The 26677-nt window shown below is 39.8% G+C and overlaps 1 protein-coding gene across 3 annotated transcripts; it reads left to right on the top strand.

The window, feature by feature from the left end:
• The first annotated feature begins 813 nt into the window (after positions 1-813).
• Positions 814-26273, top strand: LOC139765569 (uncharacterized). Of its 3 annotated transcripts, none has more exons than XM_071693139.1 (8): positions 814-986; positions 2144-2281; positions 2677-2868; positions 17533-18384; positions 20735-20942; positions 22360-22451; positions 23749-23903; positions 24821-26273. In XM_071693139.1, exons 2-8 carry the CDS (start codon positions 2171-2173, stop codon positions 25617-25619), a joined length of 2409 nt encoding a protein of 802 aa, XP_071549240.1. In that variant the 5' UTR covers positions 814-986; positions 2144-2170; the 3' UTR covers positions 25620-26273. The 3 variants fall into 3 exon arrangements, with proteins under 3 accessions (XP_071549240.1, XP_071549239.1, XP_071549241.1); XM_071693138.1 differs by having other exon boundaries at positions 814-991; XM_071693140.1 differs by having other exon boundaries at positions 815-991; positions 22378-22451.
• Positions 26274-26677: the final 404 nt, after the last annotated feature.

Here is a 26677-nt window from a genome sequence, read left to right as displayed (position 1 = left end):
TATATATATATATATATATATTATTTTTATTTGCTTTGTCGCTGTCTCCCGCGTTAGCGAGGTGTATATCATTGCAAAATCTCCACTAAAAAGAGAAAATAAGAACAGTGAGTACTCGTTTATTACATCCTTAGACAGAATGACAAACTGTTAACTGAAATAATCAATAAGAAGAATACATCGTCCACAAACCATGTAAGAGGAGGAAGATCAGATAGGTCAGGTCGCATGATTTGACCTCAGTGCCCACCTGCTTTCCACAGGATGGCTGAACACAGCATCATTGCTACCTGTATGCATTTGTATCAACCCCAACTCGTTTGTCTGAGGATGTAATAAACGAAAGTTTGTGTACCCAGAGACAGGCTCATATGCACACTATACCGAGAGTACAAAGAGATGCAGTATACTGTGACGAATTTAGGTCACAGTCAACAAATTTTCCTCAGCTGCCTCATATGTAAATCCGTAATTGCTGAAAACGAACGATTTTCCTGAAATTGATACACCGACAAACCTTTTAGATTCCTTACCTTTTTTGTAGATTTTCAGTGAATGATAGGATTTTTGAGTTAGCCCCTTTTGTGATAATGAATATAAAGTAAATCTCGTCTCCCGCATGATGTTAGGTTAGGTTTTCATAGGCTGATTGTTGGAGGAAACTGAAATGACTTTAAAGATATTGGGATCTAATTACCATATGTGAATATGTAGGGTTTGTGTGTGTGTGTGTGTGTGTGTGTGTGTTTTCTAGGTTGTGTTCCACACACACGCACATAGTCAGATTCTTATATTGCCTTAGGCATATGAACTCTTTATTTACATCTCGAACCAAAGATCCCTACCACATATGTCTACCACTAGCCAGATATTTGATACAGTTGTATGAGTGAGATTTGACAATCACCACGTTGATATTTATGATGGCATGACTATTGCTTAGATAGAATCCTCCAGTTTGTAGCTGCACAACTACACTTTCTTCCGTAAGGTTAGATTCTTTGACTAAAATTGATAAATGAAGTTACGGGGATTTTTTTTCTGTAGCTTAGTTATGTTTACTTATTAAGTGATTTTTTTTTTATATGTGAGGTATAAGCCAGGGATAAAGTTCCTGTTTAGACGTATGAAAATAAGAAGCATTGATTTGCTTAAAATGTATATCAATGACTGTACTCTTAGAGTAATTTGTTTATTATTTTCACGCTCTCAGCTTTGGATATAGTATGATTCAGTCCTGTAATGATGTGGTTGTAATGAAAATACAGTTGCAGTTGTAAACCTGCATCGTTTCATTGTATTTTAAGAAATATATCAGTTCCACATTGCTGTTATGAATAAAGCAATTGAATTTTCTAGTGTTGGTGTAGTGCTTTTAGAAAAGAAACAACTGAGGCATGATTTCGAGCTTTATTGTATACCATATTGAATAATGCTGTAGTTTTTAGGGAAATGTTGATTGAAGCAAGACTAGGAAATATACTATTAGATAATCAACCTATTAAAAAGCTCATGAACACTTACAAGAAGTCAGTATTAATCCTCATAATTAATTATACCAGTCATACTCATGACTGAAAACTGCAAAAATGGCTCTAGATATTGAGAGACAGCTTAGTGAGAAGCCATGTCAATGCCAACAATAGACTGATATAATGATATATTTCTGGTATCTCGACAACTAGGTAGGATAGGTAAGTCATTACCAAACCAGGTATTAGAATACCAATACTATGAACAGCTACTGCCAACTCTTCAGCAGATCATGGTTTTTATACTTCAGGCTTATGTCTGAAACATGGTATAGCACATCACAGGATTCCTCATGCCTAAGACTCATCTCCCACTTTGAAAAAACCCAAATGCCTACTCTACTTTTCTACACTTACCCTGCTCAAACACAGCAGTACCATCTTCATGACCTTTGGTCTTAGCCAGTGGACTTCCTACAAACTGCAGGAGCCCAACAAAAGAGGTTTCGGAGTTGCCATGTTTAAGCTATCTATAGTTTTGTTCATATATTATTTATACAGAACTCCAGCTTGTTGATTGTGTCGTTTAAGTTGTAGAAATGGAATCTCATATGTTTTACATTGATTCTTTCTTTTGCTAACCTGAGTGTACCTTATTATCACTCTTACAGGGATCAAGATATCTGACCTGTCTCATCATGCTTACAGTTGAAAATGTACAGACAAAAGACTGTTTCATTTGCTGCAAGAATCCTGAGGCAATTGATACCGTGTTGTACTCTAGTAACCATGTCCTTAGATACACAAAGGTATGTACCTGATAAGATGGAACTGAAGGTCCTGTGCCTCATTTGATATGTTGATGCTAAATGAGAGGTATATCTTTTGATTTGAGAATTGTCTCTCAGTAATCTCTTAGTATATTCTTTTATCCTTGGAGGTACAGTGATATCATCTATGCCATGTATAAGATCAGTTATAGCTTTTTTTATGTATATATGTCAGTCATCAAAAAGAGTCTTCACAGAGTTTTACTCCTAGTCTTAATACCTGTGAATGTAATAGTACTTTAAAAAATCTGTCCATTGTTTGCTTGTAGGGGTGACTGCACATCTCTTGTGTTTCATTCATTATGGAATGAAATAGGAATAATATACTAGTATTGATTTTGATGTCTGCTTTCAGTTATATTTTTTATTTGCAGATGTCAGTGGTAAGTTGTCTCAAAAAAGCTTTAAACAGCTGCTTACAAGGATTTCAAAAAGGATGCTGGGATCTGTTATTGTGCCTGGAGTGTGACAAGATAATCAATGACTTAGATAATTTCCTGCATCAATACACTGAGACTCAGGCAAAGCTTCGACTTAGATATATTGAGGCACATCCCCATTGCCGAGTAAGTTGTGATTCAGTTGTGTGGACATAAATTTTTTTAAGTTTTCCAGAAATAGCTGAAAATTTGATAGGTGTACAAATGGAACTGCCACATTATATCAGCGTGTATGTGGAACATTTTATTTGTAAATTTTCCATTACTCCTTATCATCACAAAGCTAACATTCTTTGTGCCGTCTCACTTTTGGAGGGTGATAACTCCCTTGATATTACTGACTGGATATGCACTGACCAAAGTTAACTGTATCATGGCAGCCTTGCCTGGCCACAGAGTATGAGGGTAGAGCGTTCCCAATCTTTTGTTGCACCCTTTAAATGAATATTTCATTTTCCAGCTCTTATGAGTATTTGTCATGTCACAGTGGGACATTGCATCTTTTAGACAGAAAGAATGCAGTTTATATATATATATATATATATATATATATATATATATATATATATATATATATATATATATATATACATTATCCCTGGGGATAGGGGAGAAAGAATTATTCCCACGTATTCCCTGCGTGTCGTAGAAGGCGACTAAAAGGGAAGGGAGCGGGGGGCTGGAAATCCTCCCCTCTCGTTTTTTTTTTAATTTTCCAAAAGAAGGAACAGAGAATTGGGCCAGGTGAGGGTATTCCCTCAAAGGCCCAGTCCTCTGTTCTTAACGCTACCTCGCTAATGCGGGAAATGGCGAATAGTTTGAAAGAAAGAAAAAAGAAAGATTTTTTTTTTTTTTTTTTTTTTTTTTTTTTATACTTTGTCGCTGTCTCCCGCGTTTGCGAGGTAGCGCAAGGAAACAGACGAAAGAAATGGCCCAACCCCCCCCATACACATGTACATACACACGTCCACACACGCCATATACACACCTACACAGCTTTCCATGGTTTACCCCAGACGCTTCACATGCCTTGATTCAACCCACTGACAGCACGTCAACCCCTGTATACCACATCGCTCCAATTCACTCTATTCCTTGCCCTCCTTTCACCCTCCTGCATGTTCAGGCCCCGATCACACAAAATCCTTTTCACTCCATCTTTCCACCTCCAATTTGGTCTCCCTCTTCTCCTCGTTCCCTCCACCTCCGACACATATATCCTCTTGGTCAATCTTTCCTCACTCATTCTCTCCATGTGCCCAAACCATTTCAAAACACCCTCTTCTGCTCTCTCAACCACGCTCTTTTTATTTCCACACATCTCTCTTACCCTTACGTTACTTACTCGATCAAACCACCTCACACCACACATTGTCCTCAAACATCTCATTTCCAGCACATCCATCCTCCTGCGCACAACTCTATCCATAGCCCACGCCTCGCAACCATACAACATTGTTGGAACTACTATTCCTTCAAACATACCCATTTTTGCTTTCCGGGATAATGTTCTCGACTTCCACACATTTTTCAAGGCTCCCAAAATTTTCGCCCCCTCCCCCACCCTATGATCCACTTCCGCTTCCATGGTTCCATCCGCTGACAGATCCACTCCCAGATATCTAAAACACTTCACTTCCTCCAGCCTCTCACCATTCAAACTCACCTCCCAATTGACTTGACCCTCAACCCTACTGTACCTAATAACCTTGCTCTTATTGACATTTACTCTTAACTTTCTTCTTCCACACACTTTACCAAACTCCGTCACCAGCTTCTGCAGTTTCTCACATGAATCCGCCACCAGCGCTGTATCATCAGCGAACAACAACTGACTCACTTCCCAAGCTCTCTCATCCCCAACAGACTTCATACTTGCCCCTCTTTCCAAAACTCTTGCATTCACCTCCCTAACAACCCCATCCATAAACAAATTAAACAACCATGGAGACATCACACACCCCTGCCGCAAACCTACATTCACTGAGAACCAATCACTTTCCTCTCTTCCTACACGTACACATGCCTTACATCCTCGATAAAAACTTTTCACTGCTTCTAACAACTTGCCTCCCACACCATATATTCTTAATACCTTCCACAGAGCATCTCTATCAACTCTATCATATGCCTTCTCCAGATCCATAAATGCTACATACAAATCCATTTGCTTTTCTAAGTATTTCTCACATACATTCTTCAAAGCAAACACCTGATCCACACATCCTCTACCACTTCTGAAACCACACTGCTCTTCCCCAATCTGATGCTCTGTACATGCCTTCACCCTCTCAATCAATACCCTCCCATATAATTTACCAGGAATACTCAACAAACTTATACCTCTGTAATTTGAGCACTCACTCTTATATATATATTTATATATTTTTTTTTCTTTTTTTGCTTTGTCGCTGTCTTCCGTGTTTGCGAGGTAGCGCAAGGAAACAGATGAAAGAAATGGCCCAACCCACCCCCATACACATGTATATACATACGTCCACACACGCAAATATACATACCTACACAGCTTTCCATGGTTTACCCCAGACGCTTCACATGCCCTGATTCAATCCACTGACAGCACGTCAACCCCGGTATACCACATCGATCCAATTCACTCTATTCCTTGCCCTCCTTTCACCCTCCTGCATGTTCAGGCCCCGCTCACACAAAATCTTTTTCACTCCATCTTTCCACCTCCAATTTGGTCTCCCACTTCTCCTCGTTCCCTCCACCTCCGACACATATATCCTCTTGGTCAATCTTTCCTCACTCATTCTCTCCATGTGCCCAAACCATTTCAAAACACCCTCTTCTGCTCTCTCAACCATGCTCTTTTTATTTCCACACATCTCTCTTACCCTTACGTTACTTACTCGATCAAACCACCTCACACCACACATTGTCCTCAAACATCTCATTTCCAGCACATCCATCCTCCTGCGCACAACTCTATCCATAGCCCACGCCTCGCAACCATACAACATTGTTGGAACCACTATTCCTTCAAACATACCCATTTTTGCTTTCCGAGATAATGTTCTTGACTTCCACATATTCTTCAAGCCTCCCAGGATTTTCGCCCCCTCCCCCACCCTATGATCCACTTCCGCTTCCATGGTTCCATCTGCTGCCAGATCCACTCCCAGGTATCTAAAACACTTTACTTCCTCCAGTTTTTCTCCATTCAAACTTACCTCCCAATTGACTTGACCCTCAACCCTACTGTACCTTGCTCTTATTCACATTTACTCTTAACTTTCTTCTTTCACACACTTTACCAAACTCAGTCACCAGCTTCTGCAGTTTCTCACATGAATCAGCCACCAGCGCTGTATCATCATATATTTTTTTTTTTTTTTATTATACTTTGTCGCTGTCTCCCGCGTTTGCAAGGTAGCGCAAGGAAACAGACGAAAGAAATGGCCCAACCCCCCCATACACATGTATATACATACGTCCACACACGCAAATATACATACCTACACAGCTTTCCATGGTTTACCCCAGACGCTTCACATGCCTTGATTCAATCCACTGACAGCACGTCAACCCCGGTATACCACATCGCTCCAATTCACTCTATTCCTTGCCCTCCTTTCACCCTCCTGCATGTTCAGGCCCCGATCACACAAAATCTTTTTCACTCCATCTTTCCACCTCCAATTTGGTCTCCCTCTTCTCCTCGTTCCCTCCACCTCCGACACATATATCCTCTTGGTCAATCTTTCCTCACTCATTCTCTCCATGTGCCCAAACCACTTCAAAACACCCTCTTCTGCTCTCTCAACCACGCTCTTTTTATTTCCACACATCTCTCTTACCCTTACGTTACTCACTCGATCAAACCACCTCACACCACACATTGTCCTCAAACATCTCATTTCCAGCACATCCATCCTCCTGCGCAAAACTCTATCCATAGCCCACGCCTCGCAACCATACAACATTGTTGGAACCACTATTCCTTCAAACATACCCATTTTTGCTTTCCGAGATAATGTTCTCGACTTCCACACATTCTTATATATATGTGTGGATTGAATCAGGGCATGTGAAGCGTCTGGGGTAAACCATGGAAAGCTGTGTAGATGTGTGTGGATGTATGTATATACATGTGTATCTGGGTGGGTTGGGCCATTTCTTTTGTCTGTTTCCTTGCGCTACCTTGCAAACGCGGGAGACAGCGACAAAGCAAAAGAAAAAAAAAAATATATATATATATATATATTTTTTTTTTCATACTATTTGCCATTTCCCACATTAGCGAGGTAGCGTTAAGAACAGAGGACCGGGCCTTTGAGGGAATATCCTCACATGGCCCCCTTCTCTGTTCTTTCTTTTGGGAAAAAAAGAAAAAAAAAATGAGAGGGGAGGATTTCCAGCCCCCCGCTCCCTTCCCTTTTAGTCGCCTTCTATGACATGCAGGGAATACATGGGAAGTATTCTTTCTCCCCTATCCCCAGGGATTATATATATATATATATATATATATATATATATATTTTTTTTTTTTGCTTTGTCGCTGTCTCCCGCGTTTGCGAGGTAGCGCAAGGAAACAGACGAAAGAAATGGCCCAACCCACCCCCATACACATGCCTTGATTCAATCCACTGACAGCACGTCAACCCCGGTATACCACATCGCTCCAATTCACTCTATTCTTTGCCCTCCTTTCACCCTCCTGCATGTTCAGGCCCCGATCACACAAAATCTTTTTCACTCCATCTTTCCACCTCCAATTTGGTCTCCCTCTTCTCCTCGTTCCCTCCACCTCCGACACATATATCCTCTTGGTCAATCTTTCCTCACTCATTCTCTCCATGTGACCAAACCATTTCAAAACACCCTCTTCTGCTCTCTCAACCACGCTCTTTTTATTTCCACACATCTCTCTTACCCTTATGTTACTTACTCGATCAAACCACCTCACACCACACATTGTCCTCAAACATCTCATTTCCAGCACATCCATCCTCCTGCGCACAACTCTATCCATAGCCCACGCCTCGCAACCATACAACATTGTTGGAACCACTATTCCTTCAAACATACCCATTTTTGCTTTCCGAGATAATGTTCTCGACTTCCACACATTCTTCAAGGCTCCCAGAATTTTCGCCCCCTCTCCCACCCTATGATCCACTTCCGCTTCCATGGTTCCATCCGCTGCCAGATCCACTCCCAGATATCTAAAACACTTCACTTCCTCCAGTTTTTCTCCATTCAAACTCACCTCCCAATTGACTTGACCCTCAACCCTACTGTACCTAATATATATATATATATATATATATATATATATATATATATATATATATATGTTGTATGGTTGCGAGGCACGGGCCATGGACAGAGTTGCGCGCAGGAGGGTGGATGCGCTGAAAATGAGATGTTTGAGGACAGCATGTGGTGTGAGGTAGCTCGATCGAGGGCTGAGGACTGAGCCCCAGAGGGAAAATCCTCCTTTGGCTCCTTATTCTGTTCCTTCTTTTGGAAATATGTATGGGCATTTGTATGTATATATATATGTATATGAGTGGATGGGCCATTCTTCGTCTGTTTCTTGGCACTACCTTGCTGACGCAGGAAACAGTTATCAAGTATAATAGATATAGAATATATATTTATTTAATTTTTTCATTAAACGTAATCGCTGTTTCTCACACCAGTGAGTTAACGCCAGGATCAGTTTATCATTCAGTTAACCCTTAGAGGTAAACATAATCTCGACATATGGAGGATCAGTGCAGCTTGACAGCAGGTGACTGTCTTTATTTTCTTACAGGGATTTGAAGGAACAAATGGTGCCCCTGCTTAGTAAAGGCCTCTATAGATGCTATGTTCACCCACAGTTCTAAATGGTTTCCTCAAACCTGAGTTAATCATTGACCATCATTCTGGGAAGATCTAGTGTGCTCCCAAAAGGGCCCTGTCCTGCTGCTGGGCAGTATATAAAGAGAAGGTTTTGTGGGGTTTGGTCATTGATGTCAACAAGAAATATTTAGACACATAAGGAGTCCATGAAAAGTAATACTTAATATACTTTAGTATTAGAGGAAAACTCTGTTTCAAAGCACTTTGGAATTAAGTGAGAGCAAAGGTTTGCCCAGTGTGATTCCTTTGTACAAATTGGGCTAAATGGTAGCAACATGACTCATTAACTTAGCACTGGATTAAGGTTTAAAGGTACATAACTCACTGGGTTTGAATAGCTGCGGTTGTTTTAGTAGCTCATAATACCTTTTTATTATTTGAAATTCTGCTAATGTTGTTTAGAGCATCCAGAAAGGGTTAAGAGGGATTACCCTTGGCCCTCCTGTCACGATCAAAAGTTCATGTTCAAGTGTGAGAGACTTTATTCTTGTTAAAAGCAAGCTGTAGGTACCCTCTTTCTATCCTGTCCTTCTCATTTGGTTTTCTATTGTGTATGAGTTAATTTGACTTGGGATTTAAACCTGCTTGGACTGTTGATGCTTTCACATGAGGGTTTAGGACAAATGGGAAATCTTGGGTTAGCAACTGCTAACCAGATCCATGGTGATTTTGTGTCATTATATTGGGTTATTTTTTACTTGTGCAATATGTTATACATGAAAGCAGTGGCACCATCAGTGCTCCTCCATCCAGTCACAAAAGAAATTTATCTTTTTGTAATATATATGTATTATATAACTTATCTAAGTTATATATCCCTGGGGATAGGGGATTAAGAATACTTCCCATGTATTCCCTGCGTGTCGTAGAAGGCGACTAAAAGGGGAGGGAGCGGGGGGCTGGAAATCCTCCCCTCTCGTTTTTTTTTTTTTTTTTTTTTTTTTTTTTTTTTTTTTTTTTTTCAAAAGAAGGAACAGAGGGGGCCAGTTGAGGATATTCCAAAAAAGGCCCAGTCCTCTGTTCTTAGCGCTACCTCGCTAACGCGGGAAATGGCGAATAGTTTAAAAGAAAGAAAAGATATATGTTTTTTTTTTTTTTTTTTTTTTTATACTTTGTCGCTGTCTCCCGCGTTTGCGAGGTAGCGCAAGGAAACAGACGAAAGAAATGGCCCAACCCCCCCCCCCATACACATGTACATACACACGTCCACACACGCAAATATACATACCTACACAGCTTTCCATGGTTTACCCCAGACGCTTCACATGCCTTGCTTCAATCCACTGACAGCACGTCAACCCCTGTATACCACATGACTCCAATTCACTCTATTTCTTACCCTCCTTTCACCCTCCTGCATGTTCAGGCCCCGATCACACAAAATCTTTTTCACTCCATCTTTCCACCTCCAATTTGGTCTCCCTCTTCTCCTCGTTCCCTCCACCTCCGACACATATATCCTCTTGGTCAATCTTCCTCACTCATTCTCTCCATGTGCCCAAACCATTTCAAAACACCCTCTTCTGCTCTCTCAACCACGCTCTTTTTATTTCCACACATCTCTCTTACCCTTACGTTACTTACTCGATCAAACCACCTCACACCACACATTGTCCTCAAACATCTCATTTCCAGCACATCCATCCTCCTGCGCACAACTCTATCCATAGCCCACGCCTCGCAACCATACAACATTGTTGGAACTACTATTCCTCAAACATACCCATTTTTGCTTTCCGGATAATGTTCTCGACTTCCACACATTTTTCAAGGCTCCCAAAATTTTCGCCCCCTCCCCCACCCTATGATCCACTTCCGCTTCCATGGTTCCATCCGCTGACAGATCCACTCCCAGATATCTAAAACACTTCACTTCCTCCAGTTTTTCACCATTCAAACTCACCTCCCAATTGACTTGACCCTCAACCCTACTGTACCTAATAACCTTGCTCTTATTCACATTTACTCTTAACTTTCTTCTTCCACACACTTTACCAAACTCCGTCACCAGCTTCTGCAGTTTCTCACATGAATCCGCCACCAGCGCTGTATCATCAGCGAACAACAACTGACTCACTTCCCAAGCTCTCTCATCCCCAACAGACTTCATACTTGCCCCTCTTTCCAGACTCTTGCATTTACCTCCCTAACAACCCCATCCATAAACAAATTAAACAACCATGGAGACATCACACACCCCTGCCGCAAACCTACATTCACTGAGAACCAATCACTTTCCTCTCTTCCTACACGTACACATGCCTTACATCCTCGATAAAAACTTTTCACTGCTTCTAACAACTTGCCTCCCACACCATATATTCTTAATACCTTCCACAGAGCATCTCTATCAACTCTATCATATGCCTTCTCCAGATCCATAAATGCTACATACAAATCCATTTGCTTTTCTAAGTATTTCTCACATACATTCTTCAAAGCAAACACCTGATCCACACATCCTCTACCACTTCTGAAACCACACTGCTCTTCCCCAATCTGATGCTCTGTACATGCCTTCACCCTCTCAATCAATACCCTCCCATATAATTTACCAGGAATACTCAACAAACTTATACCTCTGTAATTTGAGCACTCACTCTTATATATATATTTATATATTTTTTTTTTCTTTTTTTGCTTTGTCGCTGTCTTCCGTGTTTGCGAGGTAGCGCAAGGAAACAGATGAAAGAAATGGCCCAACCCACCCCCATACACATGTATATACATACGTCCACACACGCAAATATACATACCTACACAGCTTTCCATGGTTTACCCCAGACGCTTCACATGCCCTGATTCAATCCACTGACAGCACGTCAACCCCGGTATACCACATCGATCCAATTCACTCTATTCCTTGCCCTCCTTTCACCCTCCTGCATGTTCAGGCCCCGCTCACACAAAATCTTTTTCACTCCATCTTTCCACCTCCAATTTGGTCTCCCACTTCTCCTCGTTCCCTCCACCTCCGACACATATATCCTCTTGGTCAATCTTTCCTCACTCATTCTCTCCATGTGCCCAAACCATTTCAAAACACCCTCTTCTGCTCTCTCAACCATGCTCTTTTTATTTCCACACATCTCTCTTACCCTTACGTTACTTACTCGATCAAACCACCTCACACCACACATTGTCCTCAAACATCTCATTTCCAGCACATCCATCCTCCTGCGCACAACTCTATCCATAGCCCACGCCTCGCAACCATACAACATTGTTGGAACCACTATTCCTTCAAACATACCCATTTTTGCTTTCCGAGATAATGTTCTTGACTTCCACATATTCTTCAAGCCTCCCAGGATTTTTGCCCCCTCCCCCACCCTATGATCCACTTCCGCTTCCATGGTTCCATCTGCTGCCAGATCCACTCCCAGGTATCTAAAACACTTTACTTCCTCCAGTTTTTCTCCATTCAAACTTACCTCCCAATTGACTTGACCCTCAACCCTACTGTACCTTGCTCTTATTCACATTTACTCTTAACTTTCTTCTTTCACACACTTTACCAAACTCAGTCACCAGCTTCTGCAGTTTCTCACATGAATCAGCCACCAGCGCTGTATCATCATATATTTTTTTTTTTTTATTATACTTTGTCGCTGTCTCCCGCGTTTGCAAGGTAGCGCAAGGAAACAGACGAAAGAAATGGCCCAACCCCCCCATACACATGTATATACATACGTCCACACACGCAAATATACATACCTACACAGCTTTCCATGGTTTACCCCAGACGCTTCACATGCCTTGATTCAATCCACTGACAGCACGTCAACCCCGGTATACCACATCGCTCCAATTCACTCTATTCCTTGCCCTCCTTTCACCCTCCTGCATGTTCAGGCCCCGATCACACAAAATCTTTTTCACTCCATCTTTCCACCTCCAATTTGGTCTCCCTCTTCTCCTCGTTCCCTCCACCTCCGACACATATATCCTCTTGGTCAATCTTTCCTCACTCATTCTCTCCATGTGCCCAAACCACTTCAAAACACCCTCTTCTGCTCTCTCAACCACGCTCTTTTTATTTCCACACATCTCTCTTACCCTTACGTTACTCACTCGATCAAACCACCTCACACCACACATTGTCCTCAAACATCTCATTTCCAGCACATCCATCCTCCTGCGCAAAACTCTATCCATAGCCCACGCCTCGCAACCATACAACATTGTTGGAACCACTATTCCTTCAAACATACCCATTTTTGCTTTCCGAGATAATGTTCTCGACTTCCACACATTCTTATATATATGTGTGGATTGAATCAGGGCATGTGAAGCGTCTGGGGTAAACCATGGAAAGCTGTGTAGATGTGTGTGGATGTATGTATATACATGTGTATCTGGGTGGGTTGGGCCATTTCTTTTGTCTGTTTCCTTGCGCTACCTTGCAAACGCGGGAGACAGCGACAAAGCAAAAGAAAAAAAAAAATATATATATATATATATATTTTTTTTTTCATACTATTTGCCATTTCCCACATTAGCGAGGTAGCGTTAAGAACAGAGGACCGGGCCTTTGAGGGAATATCCTCACATGGCCCCCTTCTCTGTTCTTTCTTTTGGGAAAAAAAGAAAAAAAAAATGAGAGGGGAGGATTTCCAGCCCCCCGCTCCCTTCCCTTTTAGTCGCCTTCTATGACATGCAGGGAATACATGGGAAGTATTCTTTCTCCCCTATCCCCAGGGATTATATATATATATATATATATATATATATATATTTTTTTTTTTGCTTTGTCGCTGTCTCCCGCGTTTGCGAGGTAGCGCAAGGAAACAGACGAAAGAAATGGCCCAACCCACCCCCATACACATGCCTTGATTCAATCCACTGACAGCACGTCAACCCCGGTATACCACATCGCTCCAATTCACTCTATTCTTTGCCCTCCTTTCACCCTCCTGCATGTTCAGGCCCCGATCACACAAAATCTTTTTCACTCCATCTTTCCACCTCCAATTTGGTCTCCCTCTTCTCCTCGTTCCCTCCACCTCCGACACATATATCCTCTTGGTCAATCTTTCCTCACTCATTCTCTCCATGTGACCAAACCATTTCAAAACACCCTCTTCTGCTCTCTCAACCACGCTCTTTTTATTTCCACACATCTCTCTTACCCTTATGTTACTTACTCGATCAAACCACCTCACACCACACATTGTCCTCAAACATCTCATTTCCAGCACATCCATCCTCCTGCGCACAACTCTATCCATAGCCCACGCCTCGCAACCATACAACATTGTTGGAACCACTATTCCTTCAAACATACCCATTTTTGCTTTCCGAGATAATGTTCTCGACTTCCACACATTCTTCAAGGCTCCCAGAATTTTCGCCCCCTCTCCCACCCTATGATCCACTTCCGCTTCCATGGTTCCATCCGCTGCCAGATCCACTCCCAGATATCTAAAACACTTCACTTCCTCCAGTTTTTCTCCATTCAAACTCACCTCCCAATTGACTTGACCCTCAACCCTACTGTACCTAATATATATATATATATATATATATATATATATATATATATATATATATATATATATGTTGTATGGTTGCGAGGCACGGGCCATGGACAGAGTTGCGCGCAGGAGGGTGGATGCGCTGAAAATGAGATGTTTGAGGACAGCATGTGGTGTGAGGTAGCTCGATCGAGGGCTGAGGACTGAGCCCCAGAGGGAAAATCCTCCTTTGGCTCCTTATTCTGTTCCTTCTTTTGGAAATATGTATGGGCATTTGTATGTATATATATATGTATATGAGTGGATGGGCCATTCTTCGTCTGTTTCTTGGCACTACCTTGCTGACGCAGGAAACAGTTATCAAGTATAATAGATATAGAATATATATTTATTTAATTTTTTCATTAAACGTAATCGCTGTTTCTCACACCAGTGAGTTAACGCCAGGATCAGTTTATCATTCAGTTAACCCTTAGAGGTAAACATAATCTCGACATATGGAGGATCAGTGCAGCTTGACAGCAGGTGACTGTCTTTATTTTCTTACAGGGATTTGAAGGAACAAATGGTGCCCCTGCTTAGTAAAGGCCTCTATAGATGCTATGTTCACCCACAGTTCTAAATGGTTTCCTCAAACCTGAGTTAATCATTGACCATCATTCTGGGAAGATCTAGTGTGCTCCCAAAAGGGCCCTGTCCTGCTGCTGGGCAGTATATAAAGAGAAGGTTTTGTGGGGTTTGGTCATTGATGTCAACAAGAAATATTTAGACACATAAGGAGTCCATGAAAAGTAATACTTAATATACTTTAGTATTAGAGGAAAACTCTGTTTCAAAGCACTTTGGAATTAAGTGAGAGCAAAGGTTTGCCCAGTGTGATTCCTTTGTACAAATTGGGCTAAATGGTAGCAACATGACTCATTAACTTAGCACTGGATTAAGGTTTAAAGGTACATAACTCACTGGGTTTGAATAGCTGCGGTTGTTTTAGTAGCTCATAATACCTTTTTATTATTTGAAATTCTGCTAATGTTGTTTAGAGCATCCAGAAAGGGTTAAGAGGGATTACCCTTGGCCCTCCTGTCACGATCAAAAGTTCATGTTCAAGTGTGAGAGACTTTATTCTTGTTAAAAGCAAGCTGTAGGTACCCTCTTTCTATCCTGTCCTTCTCATTTGGTTTTCTATTGTGTATGAGTTAATTTGACTTGGGATTTAAACCTGCTTGGACTGTTGATGCTTTCACATGAGGGTTTAGGACAAATGGGAAATCTTGGGTTAGCAACTGCTAACCAGATCCATGGTGATTTTGTGTCATTATATTGGGTTATTTTTTACTTGTGCAATATGTTATACATGAAAGCAGTGGCACCATCAGTGCTCCTCCATCCAGTCACAAAAGAAATTTATCTTTTTGTAATATATATGTATTATATAACTTATCTAAGTTATATATCCCTGGGGATAGGGGATTAAGAATACTTCCCATGTATTCCCTGCGTGTCGTAGAAGGCGACTAAAAGGGGAGGGAGCGGGGGGCTGGAAATCCTCCCCTCTCGTTTTTTTTTTTTTTTTTTTTTTTTTTTTTTTTTTTTTTTTCCAAAAGAAGGAACAGAGGGGGCCAGTTGAGGATATTCCAAAAAAGGCCCAGTCCTCTGTTCTTAGCGCTACCTCGCTAACGCGGGAAATGGCGAATAGTTTAAAAGAAAGAAAAGATATATGTATATATATATATATTTTTTTTTTTTTTTTTTTTTTTTTCATACTTTGTCGCTGTCTCCCGCGTTTGCGAGGTAGCGCAAGGAAAACAGACGAAAGAAATGGCCCAACCCCCCCCCCATACACATGTACATACACACGTCCACACACACAAATATACATACCTACACAGCTTTCCATGGTTTACCCCAGACGCTTCACATGCCTTGATTCAATCCACTGACAGCACGTCAACCCCTGTATACCACATGACTCCAATTCACTCTATTTCTTACCCTCCTTTCACCCTCCTGCATGTTCAGGCCCCGATCACACAAAATCTTTTTCACTCCATCTTTCCACCTCCAATTTGGTCTCCCTCTTCTCCTCGTTCCCTCCACCTCCGACACATATATCCTCTTGGTCAATCTCTCCTCACTCATTCTCTCCATGTGCCCAAACCATTTCAAAACACCCTCTTCTGCTCTCTCAACCACGCTCTTTTTATTTCCACACATCTCTCTCACCCTTACGTTACTTACTCGATCAAACCACCTCACACCACACATTGTCCTCAAACATCTCATTTCCAGCACATCCATCCTCCTGCGCACATCTCTATCCATAGCCCACGCCTCGCAACCATACAACATTGTTGGAACCACTATTCCCTCAAATATACCCATTTTTGCTTTCCGAGATAATGTTCTCGACTTCCACACATTTTTCAAGGCTCCCAAAATTTTCGCCCCCTCCCCCACCCTATGATCCACTTCCGCTTCCATGGTTCCATCCGCTGACAGATCCACTCCCAGATATCTAAAACACTTCACTTCCTCCAGTTTTTCTCCATTCAAACTCACCTCCCAATTGACTTGACCCTCACCCCTACTGTACCTAATAACCTTGCTCTTATTCACATTTACTCTCAACTTTCTTCTTCCACACACTTTACCAAACTCAGTCACCAGCTTCTGCAGTTTCTCACATGAATCAGCCACCAGCGCTGTATCATCAGCGAACAACAACTGACTCACTTCCCAAGCTCTCTCATCCCCAACAGACTTCATACTTGCCCCTCTTTCCAGGACTCTTGCATTTACCTCCCTTACAACCCCATCCATAAACAAATTAAACAACCATGGAGACATCACACACCCCTGCCGCAAACCTACATTCACTGAGAACCAATCACTTTCCTCTCTTCCTACACGTACACATGCCTTACATCCTCGATAAAAACTTTTCACTGCTTCTAACAACTTGCCTCCCACACCATATATTCTTAATACCTTCCACAGAGCATCTCTATCAACTCTATCATATGCCTTCTCCAGATCCATAAATGGTACATACAAATCCATTTGCTTTTCTAAGTATTTCTCACATACATTCTTCAAAGCAAACACCTATATATATATATATTATCCCTGGGGATAGGGGAGAAAGAATACTTCCCACGTATTCCCTGCGTGTCGTAGAAGGCGACTAAAAGGGGAGGGAGCGGGGGGCTGGAAATCCTCCCTTCTCATTATTTTTTTTTAATTTTCCAAAAGGAACAGAGAACGGGGCCAGGTAAGGATATTCCCTCAAAGGCCCATTCCTCTGTTCTTAACGCTACCTCGCTAATGCGGGAAATGGCGAATAGTTTAAAAAAAAAAAAAAAAAAAAAAAAAAAAAAAAAATGTATTATATGACTGTAATGCTCAAAAATTTAATCATGTATCTTCTGTTCAACAGAATGAAGCAAAATTTGACTGTTCGGAAGATTCAAAAGCAAAAGAGAAAATATCATATCAGGATGAGTCCAGTAATGATGAGATAAGATTCCTTCAGAAATTGTCAGATAGATCAAGTTCAAAAAGGAGCATCAGGAGTAACCCTCGTTATGCTGATGTACCTCCTCCTCGAACACATATATGTTCCCTCTGCAGTGAAGAGCATTTAACTAAAGTGGCCTTAGAGGCACATATGGAAGGAGCCCATAACCAGAAGAAACCCAAAAGAGGTCGTGGTCGACCTCGAAAGTCTACTGAAAAAGGTTCTCTCAATTTCTCAGTGGAATCATTATCAAAGGAAAGAGTGGCTTTGATTACTAAATGCAAGATTGCTGATGATATAGCTTTATTAAAAGAAGAAGACTGCAGTATTCTACAAAAGCTTCAGAATTGTCCAATTGTAGATGATGCTCACTATCACAAGATTGAATCACCCCCCCTTAAAGCTGTCAGCCAAGATTTGACAGAAAAAACTATTAACACATCTGAAAATGAAACCCCAAACATAGAGCAGAAACAGTCTATACTAGCAGCAGGGAATTATAATGGTGATGGTACCTCACATGTTGAACTAGTTCTTAGTGCCAATTCAGAAGATTACTTGCTCACAGCCTCAGAGTGTGACAAATTTGTGAAAAAGAAGAATTTTAGAAAGCATTTATTTACTAGTGCTGAAAGAGACACTCAGGTACAGCAGTCCAGTAATAAAAAGTACATGTGCCAAGAGAAGTGCCCAAAATGTGGGAAAATCTTTATTGGTCGCACAAAACTAAGAAAGCATATGCTGCTTCACTCTGACTCTCAGGAGCAAAAGGTGGGTAAATTTTAATTTCACCTCCATTTAGATGGTAAATGTCTCAGGATAGTTATTGAAAAATCATGTTCACATTAACCTCTTCCGTGACCCTTTTTATTGAAAACTTTCTGTATTTACTGTGCTGTTATTTAGTGACATTCCTTTGAATTGTTCATATCTCCTTATTTCCTGTATCTTTAATTTGCTTATATTTATCCTCTCATAATTCTTTCTGAATGTACTATCTATACATCTGTCTATCTGTATCTCTGGTGCCTGTTCCTAACTGAAACTCCCTCAAGGGGGTTGCCATGGCAATGAAATCTCCATAACTAGTGAACTTAATTGCCACTTGTTAGCCTCTGATGCCTCACCCTTAACAGGCCTCTGGCAGAGGGCAACTCTTGGGGAGTGTTTGCAGAAGCTCCTACCTAATGTTCCTACTGACTCCCTCTACCTAATGCTTCTGCCAAATGTTCCTACCTACTACTACTAACTAAAGTTTCTAGGTAATACTGCTTAAGTGTCCCTACCAACTATTTCTATTAATCGCTCCTCCCAATTTGTCAGACGGTAGTGGTAGCACATAGTCCTCACCACATGAAAATCTAGAGTTACAAGGAATGAGTTGAATGTTGTCAAGTGTTATGTACAACAAGGAAAAATTGTATGTTAATGGACAGAATGCCAGTCGTCCATGTGTGGATGAGGCAGAAAGAAAAGAAAGCATCCTGGCTCAGAGGTGTGCAACTTGGCATCCACTAAAGTGCTGGCAGACTACACAGCCATCATTAATCCTTCCGATACCTAGATAGATGTTACTGGTAGTATACCTCCCAGGTTGTTGGTTGCATACCAACTACACCCTACATCTGAATTTTCAAAAATGGTAGACTGTAACACTGAGGAGAACACCACTTTGAAACGGTGCATTATACATGAAAACTGGAGATGAAATGTGGGAAAATGAGGCTGTTGTTTATTGGTTCATTTTATCTCGATGAAATGGGAAACTGATCAAATACAGTATGAAAAATTTGCTTATCATGTATTATAGATTTAATATATCACAAATATCTTCATATTTTGTCATATCATTACATATGGTGCCATATCAGTGTATGTTTAAACAGTTTGCATTCAGCAGTCAATTTTTTTATGAGAAAGCCAAATTGATATTTGGAAATTTTGTTGATTTTTTTTTTCTTTTTACATTAGAGGCTCCAGTCACGGATAAAAGTCCACAATTGAATTACAGTGAGGTAAATGAAATGGGGAAGGGAGAGCATTCACAAATTTTGGAGGTACTGATAATCCTGTCTTTTAAAAGTGTCAGGTCATAGTTATTGGTTTTTAAACAGAAACAGAATAGATTAGCAAGCACAGATGTGAGTTCAGAGGTCTTTTGTTCTTAAATGGGTGATCTAATTGCTTTATCTGTTACAAAAACAAAGAAGTTACATTCTCACTCTTTGGGAAATAAATCATAAAATAATAAGAACGCCCCTCAAGCAAGTGTAATGACTTTATGAGATAGAGTAATGTGTTAGAATAATCAAAACTGAAGTTTAACATTGGAAAGATTTGCATGATAAGGACCAGTACAGTTGATCACGTGAAGAATAACAGTGTATGGTAGTAACTGGAGTATGATTTAGAGGGCTGATCAGGGTGTACGGTTTCGACGTATGGAAAGGGTGAGTGAAGAGAGATTGACTAACATGATATACATGTCAGAAGTGGAAGGAGCAAGGGGAAGGGGTAGACCAAGAAGGAGATGGAAGGAGCAAGGGGAAGAGGCTTTGAGTTACTAGAGCATGAACATTTGGGAAGATGAGAGGGAATGCATAGGATAGAATGAATGGGAGTGTTGTGGTACTAATGGTGATGGATGTGTTGTAAATAGCTGAGTCAAGGCTTCTCAAGTGGTGAAGGAAAACCTTGGAATGGTGGTTGGGGCTTGATGGAGGATGAGGAATTGAGGTTTTGGTATGTGAGCTGTTGAGGTTATTGTTCATCTTTTCTTGGCATTACCTCACAATGGTGGGAAATGTCAACAAGAATGAAAAAAAAGATTATAGATTTCACATCCATACAGATCCTGTAACCATAAGTAAAGATGAATGTTATATTTATTTTTGCAAGAAGTTGATGCTATTGCTGGTTTATGTTTCATATATCAGAAGTTTAGTAATTATGTAACTGTGTTGTATATAAGAAAATGTACAATAGATCTTTCTCTGGGACCATATTGTGGATGTGGTCACTGGGATAGAATAGCTCTCAGACTGTGAATTCTATCATCTCTGATAATGTTAAAGTACAATGATGTTTTGAAAATGAAAATAATGTTTTTCATTGACTTCAGATTTGTGAAGTTTGTGGGCGTATACTCCACAATGCCACAGCCCACAAGGTGCACATGCAGCGTTTACATAAAATTGTTCTAGAATCATCAATTCCAGAAACATTTCAGTCAGCAGGTGATAAAAAGAAAGCTAGTTGCTACATATGTGGTAAAACATATCGTGGGGCATCTGGTCTGTCTTATCATCTTGCAGCGAAGCATAATAAAGGTGAGGAGAGTGTGTTTTGCATAATTTTTATTTATATTCTGCTGTCATCAGAGCTTGGAGTCCTCCTGAAGACTTGCGTGAAGTGCCCAACCATCATGACAAAGCACTAAGTGCTTCTCAGTATCTGTGTTCAATAGACCAGCCAGTCATGGTTTTTAAAAGAAAATGAAGCATTTTTCTAGATGTTGTATTTCATGATAAAATTAGTTGAGCTCAAAGTTTGGATTCTGTCTGTTTGCTTGAAATGCTTTGTCCACAAATCTCACTTGTTTGAAGAATCTGCCTTTGCTATTCAAGACCTTACATTATGTTATTGTAAATTCAATTTGGAAAAGAAGCATGTCCACTGATTTTACAAAAATAGTTTTTGCCAATATAATGTTGTTCCCAAAACTGTTCTGTGATATGATGTGGAATAAGAAGGTACATAGAATGAGAAATGTGGGTGGTAGAGTGAATCATGAAATAGACAAGAGTGTTGAAAAAATGAAGTGCAGTTTTCTGATATGGTGTGAACATATGGAAAGGATGAATGCAGAAAGAATGCCCAAGAGTTCAGGAGACAAAGCATGAGGAGGAAGGATTGAGCAAGGGGTCATATGGTTGAGAATGTTGATGATATGGATAAGATGTATTGGTTTGCTTGAACTGCAATCAGCAGTAAGCTGAAAGGCAGTATATTGAACAGCTGATAATAGTAGGAATTAAAAGATGAGCTCTCACACTCCTAGAGGTTTCAGTCATGGACAAAGATTGTTATTAAGGCAAGGCCTTGAAAAAAGTATAGAAATGGGCAGAGGAAGAAAATGAAAATAGAGAATGATGATCTAAGAGTATGAAGAAATGAAAGACTACCTTTCATTAAACATGATATATGAGTTATGTATCATTCATATGCATGCATTGATTAATTTTAATTTGATATAAATTTACTTCAAAAAACAAGATATTTGGGAATGTGTTACTTACCTGTTGATCTAATTATATATATATACCTGTGACTTAGATATATAAAAACCTAAACATAATTGAAAGATTGTTGCAGTAACTCACCACCAATTGTTTGTCCAGTAAGGGTTGAAAGTATCTACAAAAGTCAATAACAGAAGATAGATGAAGATATTGTTTAGTATTTTTAATGTCTGCTAAAACATGTAGACCACAGTTGGGTTAATAATGCATTTTTCACAAACCTCAAAATTTTACTTTTGTCCCTGGATCAAGCAGGTTTGCCAAGGGTTTAACTCCATATGACTGTGTTGACCAGTACATTTGGTAAATTTATATCGCTGGATTATGTTAACTGTTGCAACTAGAAAGTATAATGCATAATAAGATTGTAGGACAGCATGAAGACATGAAGGATATCAGCCCTTTTGAAAACTTATGTTTACTTATATAGCTAATTGGAATGTAGTAACCTCTATCCACACAGGTCCTCGTTACCCATGCGACAAGTGTACAAGAGTTTTTCCCCACAGTCGTAACCTGTCATCTCATAAGGCACAGGTTAGCCCTAATTTTTTTATTATCTTATCATTATTATTGGTACAAGAATCTGTATATTGTTGTTATAGGCATCTGTGCATTGAATACATAGAACAGTAATTATGTGTGTATCTTTCATTCTGTCTTTGATCTATTGATAACTTGAATATTTTCCATGACCTTGTTAACTTTCTTCCGTCCTGCCCTTCTTGTAAAGACATGTAAAGTAATACAAAAATTTGGAGTGTATTTTGTACATGCAATGAATGAAGTACATTGTACATATACTTGCCTCATTCACTTTTGGAAACATTTTTTTTTTTTTTTTTTTTTTTTTTTTTTTTTTTTTTTTTTTTTTATACTTTGTCGCTGTCTCCCGCGTTTGCGAGGTAGCGCAAGGAAACAGACGAAAGAAATGGCCCAACCCCCCCCCCCCATACACATGTACATACACACGTCCACACACGCAAATATACATACCTACACAGCTTTCCATGGTTTACCCCAGACGCTTCACATGCCTTGCTTCAATCCACTGACAGCACGTCAACCCCTGTATACCACATGACTCCAATTCACTCTATTTCTTGCCCTCCTTTCACCCTCCTGCATGTTCAGGCCCCGATCACACAAAATCTTTTTCACTCCATCTTTCCACCTCCAATTTGGTCTCCCTCTTCTCCTCGTTCCCTCCACCTCCGACACATATATCCTCTTGGTCAATCTCTCCTCACTCATTCTCTCCATGTGCCCAAACCATTTCAAAACACCCTCTTCTGCTCTCTCAACCACGCTCTTTTTATTTCCACACATCTCTCTTACCCTTACGTTACTTACTCGATCAAACCACCTCACACCACACATTGTCCTCAAACATCTCATTTCCAGCACATCCATCCTCCTGCGCACATCTCTATCCATAGCCCACGCCTCGCAACCATACAGCATTGTTGGAACCACTATTCCCTCAAACATACCCATTTTTGCTTTCCGAGATAATGTTCTCGACTTCCACACATTTTTCAAGGCTCCCAAAATTTTCGCCCCCTCCCCCACCCTATGATCCACTTCCGCTTCCATGGTTCCATCCGCTGACAGATCCACTCCCAGATATCTAAAGCACTTCACTTCCTCCAGTTTTTCTCCATTCAAACTCACCTCCCAATTGACTTGACCCTCACCCCTACTGTACCTAATAACCTTGCTCTTATTCACATTTACTCTCAACTTTCTTCTTCCACACACTTTACCAAACTCAGTCACCATATGGAAACATATGTGAGAAAAATAAATTCACCTAATATGAAAATCTTTTCAGGCTCATGGAAGTTACTCCATGATTTGTGAGCACTGTGGAGAGACATTTAAATTGCAAACACAACTGAACTCTCATATAAATTCCATTCACCGAGGAATTACTTCCTGGATGTGCCACCTGTGTCCATCCAAATTCTCCTCTCACATTGACCATAGGTAATTAAGTGGTTAGTTCTTCTTATGTATGTTTTAAATAGTGAAATATCACTGTTCATTGAGTTCGTTGCCATTTTTATAAGTGCAAAGTTGCACATGATAGCATGTTCCTATGTTTTCTAACATGTTTTTATCTTTTGCATCGTTTCCTGTTGAAGAGTGGTACTTTTTGGGAGAATCTCCTGTAAATACTAGAACCTCATTCCTGTATTTTCCTTCATATTGCATAACTGTATGCTAATTTTGTTTACCATGAGGAAATGTTAGCTATAGAAGAATTCTACAGATATTCATGACAGAATTGTCTCACTTCCTAGTTTATAATCAACAAAACTTTTTTCTTCAAGTGTTGTTGATATCTATACATTCATCTCTGTGTGAAAGACCTGCATTGGTATATAGCTTGGCAACTTTTACTGAACCTTATCCTAACACCAAGGTTACTTATGATTTTCCCACACCTCCAACCTGACATCCTCTAATACACCCCAGCTTCACTCCTTCATTTCCTATGATGATTTGTCTTGGTAATAAGTGTACCACTTAAATGTTGGTTATTCATATATGTGAATGTGTAATCAGGATATCATGATAATAATGCACTCATCAGCTTTGTGCTTTCAACTGTTTACAGACTAAAATTCAGGCATGCATGTATTACCTTGAGTTTTCTGTACTGTTTTTATTTGATTATTTGAATGCCATAAAAGAGCACAAGCCTAAGTTTGTTGGAGTTAAGAGTTATATTTCAAGGATGACAGAATAGTCATTGTTGTATGTTTCAAGAAAAAATGTATATTTCAATGATGACAAAATAATCATGTTTCAAAAGAAAATATCTGCTTTGTAAATGTTGTCTCTTGCATGAATAGTTGAAGGATAAACTGAACTGATTTGCTGTGATTTGTCTTTCACAGAATACATATCAACAAGCACAAGAGGCTAACGTATGTTTGTGACATCTGTGGGAAGCAGTATTCATGGCGAGAGGCACTCAAGAAGCACAAGCGCACAAAACATGAATACTATGAATCACCTGTTTCTGATGACTGCACTGCAATAACATCTTCTCTGATGTCTGTAAATAATCCAATGCGTGAAGAAAATAGAAATGATATTGCTGTTCTTTCAGGCATGGATTCTGAAGTTTCTGTTGAGGAGATTGAAATTGGGCCTATCCTGTCATCAGGTATTTCTCTCACAAATCCTGACAATGAACATAATGGTTTGCAGATTAGCACTACTCTAGCACCAGTCATATTAGAGGCTAAATTAGTTGACCAAAAGAGGATTAACAGTGGGCCTGTCTTGGCCTCAGTGGTATGTAATGCCAACATGGGCAATGTTGAAAAAGAAATAAACTTAAGGACTCATACAACCTCAGTTGTTTCTGGACATAGTTCTGGCTCAGCTGAAAAAGAGATGGGTATTAGCCCTGTTATTCCAGTCATGTCTGAAACAAATTGTGAAGTTGATTATGACAGAGTACCTGATGGTAATGGTTTACCCCTAATAATATCAAGTGGTCAAAATAGTATGGAAAAGGAGCCACTAATAAACCCAGTAATATCATCAGTAGTAACAGATACATGTGATGATATATTTCCTCATGGAGAATCTCAAGGTGTCACAAGTGGTCTTGTAGAAGAGGTGGTTATTGTAGAAACTGATTCTAGTGTTAATTATGACTATATTGTTTACCATGTTTCAGATTAAAAGCTATTGTTTTGAAACCCTTTTAGACAGAAAAGATTTATACTGTATAATGTATATATGTATTTATGATTCAGTACTTTTAAAGTTATATTTTTTCACAAAGAAATTCGTACCAAAGAAGACGATGAGTAATTTTTCAAGAGAGACACCTTTTGTCTAAGTAATGGAAAAATGTCATTAGGTACAAATCAATGTTGCATTGCATTGCAGAAGAGAGGGATTAATTCCTATTATATTTTTTCATATCTGTCTGCTGTTTCTCACATATCTCCTCTGATATAGCTTCTGAGTGCAATAGATGATTCTTTATGTGATATTTTATAAGTATTATACTTTTTAACCTTGAATTGAGCTTCTAGCCATAAAGAATTTCAATTTGTGTCATGTATCCAATTTGACTATAAAGACATTTTATCTTGTCTTATTTAAGGTAGTGCTAGGAATAGACAAAGAAAGGCTGTATTTGCTCATAACTATTCCCTTTTTTATTTATGCTCATCTATCATGCCATAGCAAGGTAGCATTAGGTGCTGAGCTGTCTGTGTGTATGATCTGTTTATATTAAGGAAATGTTAAACATGAAATACTTTTTATGTGAATGTTTTATATATATGTATGATAATGATAAAATTTGTTAAAGACATGAGGTCTTTACTTGTGAGTTTTTACTTATTCCTATCTAAATAGACATATTTCACTTCAGGAGGTGGATTTCAAGCATATAGAGTTGTCAAAGATAGTAATCCAAGCAAAAAAATGGTCATTGGAACAGCATAGAGGCTTTTGTAACCTACTTATGACAACAGTGGGTGGTTATGTACCTACTTTAGGGTGCTTACCTTGTCTGTTTTGCCAACCAACATTCCATGTCCACACTGCCCTTACTTGGATTGGCCAATCCAGTAGATAATGTGTTTTTTGTAAACTACAAATACTGAACTCTTTATTATAAAAATAGCACTGGATTTGATTATTTGAATATTTTGTGCACCAATCATTTAAATTACAAAAATTACAACATGTACGTGAATGTAAATTGTGTTTAAGGGACTGGGTAG

Source organism: Panulirus ornatus, chromosome 55 (genome assembly GCF_036320965.1).
Source record: "Panulirus ornatus isolate Po-2019 chromosome 55, ASM3632096v1, whole genome shotgun sequence".
Lineage (NCBI taxonomy): Eukaryota > Metazoa > Arthropoda > Malacostraca > Decapoda > Palinuridae > Panulirus > Panulirus ornatus.
Note: the sequence above shows the minus strand (reverse complement) of the source record. Positions and strands in the feature narration are given on the sequence as shown.

Coding starts and splice junctions, on each gene's coding strand:
- LOC139765569 (XM_071693139.1), top strand. CDS start 2,171: ATGCTTACAGTTGAAAATGTACAGACAAAAGACTGTTTCATTTGCTGC. Junction 18,385..20,734: donor CTGACTCTCAGGAGCAAAAG/GTGGGTAAATTT, acceptor CATTGACTTCAG/ATTTGTGAAGTTTGTGGGCG. Junction 20,943..22,359: donor TGCAGCGAAGCATAATAAAG/GTGAGGAGAGTG, acceptor ATTGGAATGTAG/TAACCTCTATCCACACAGGT.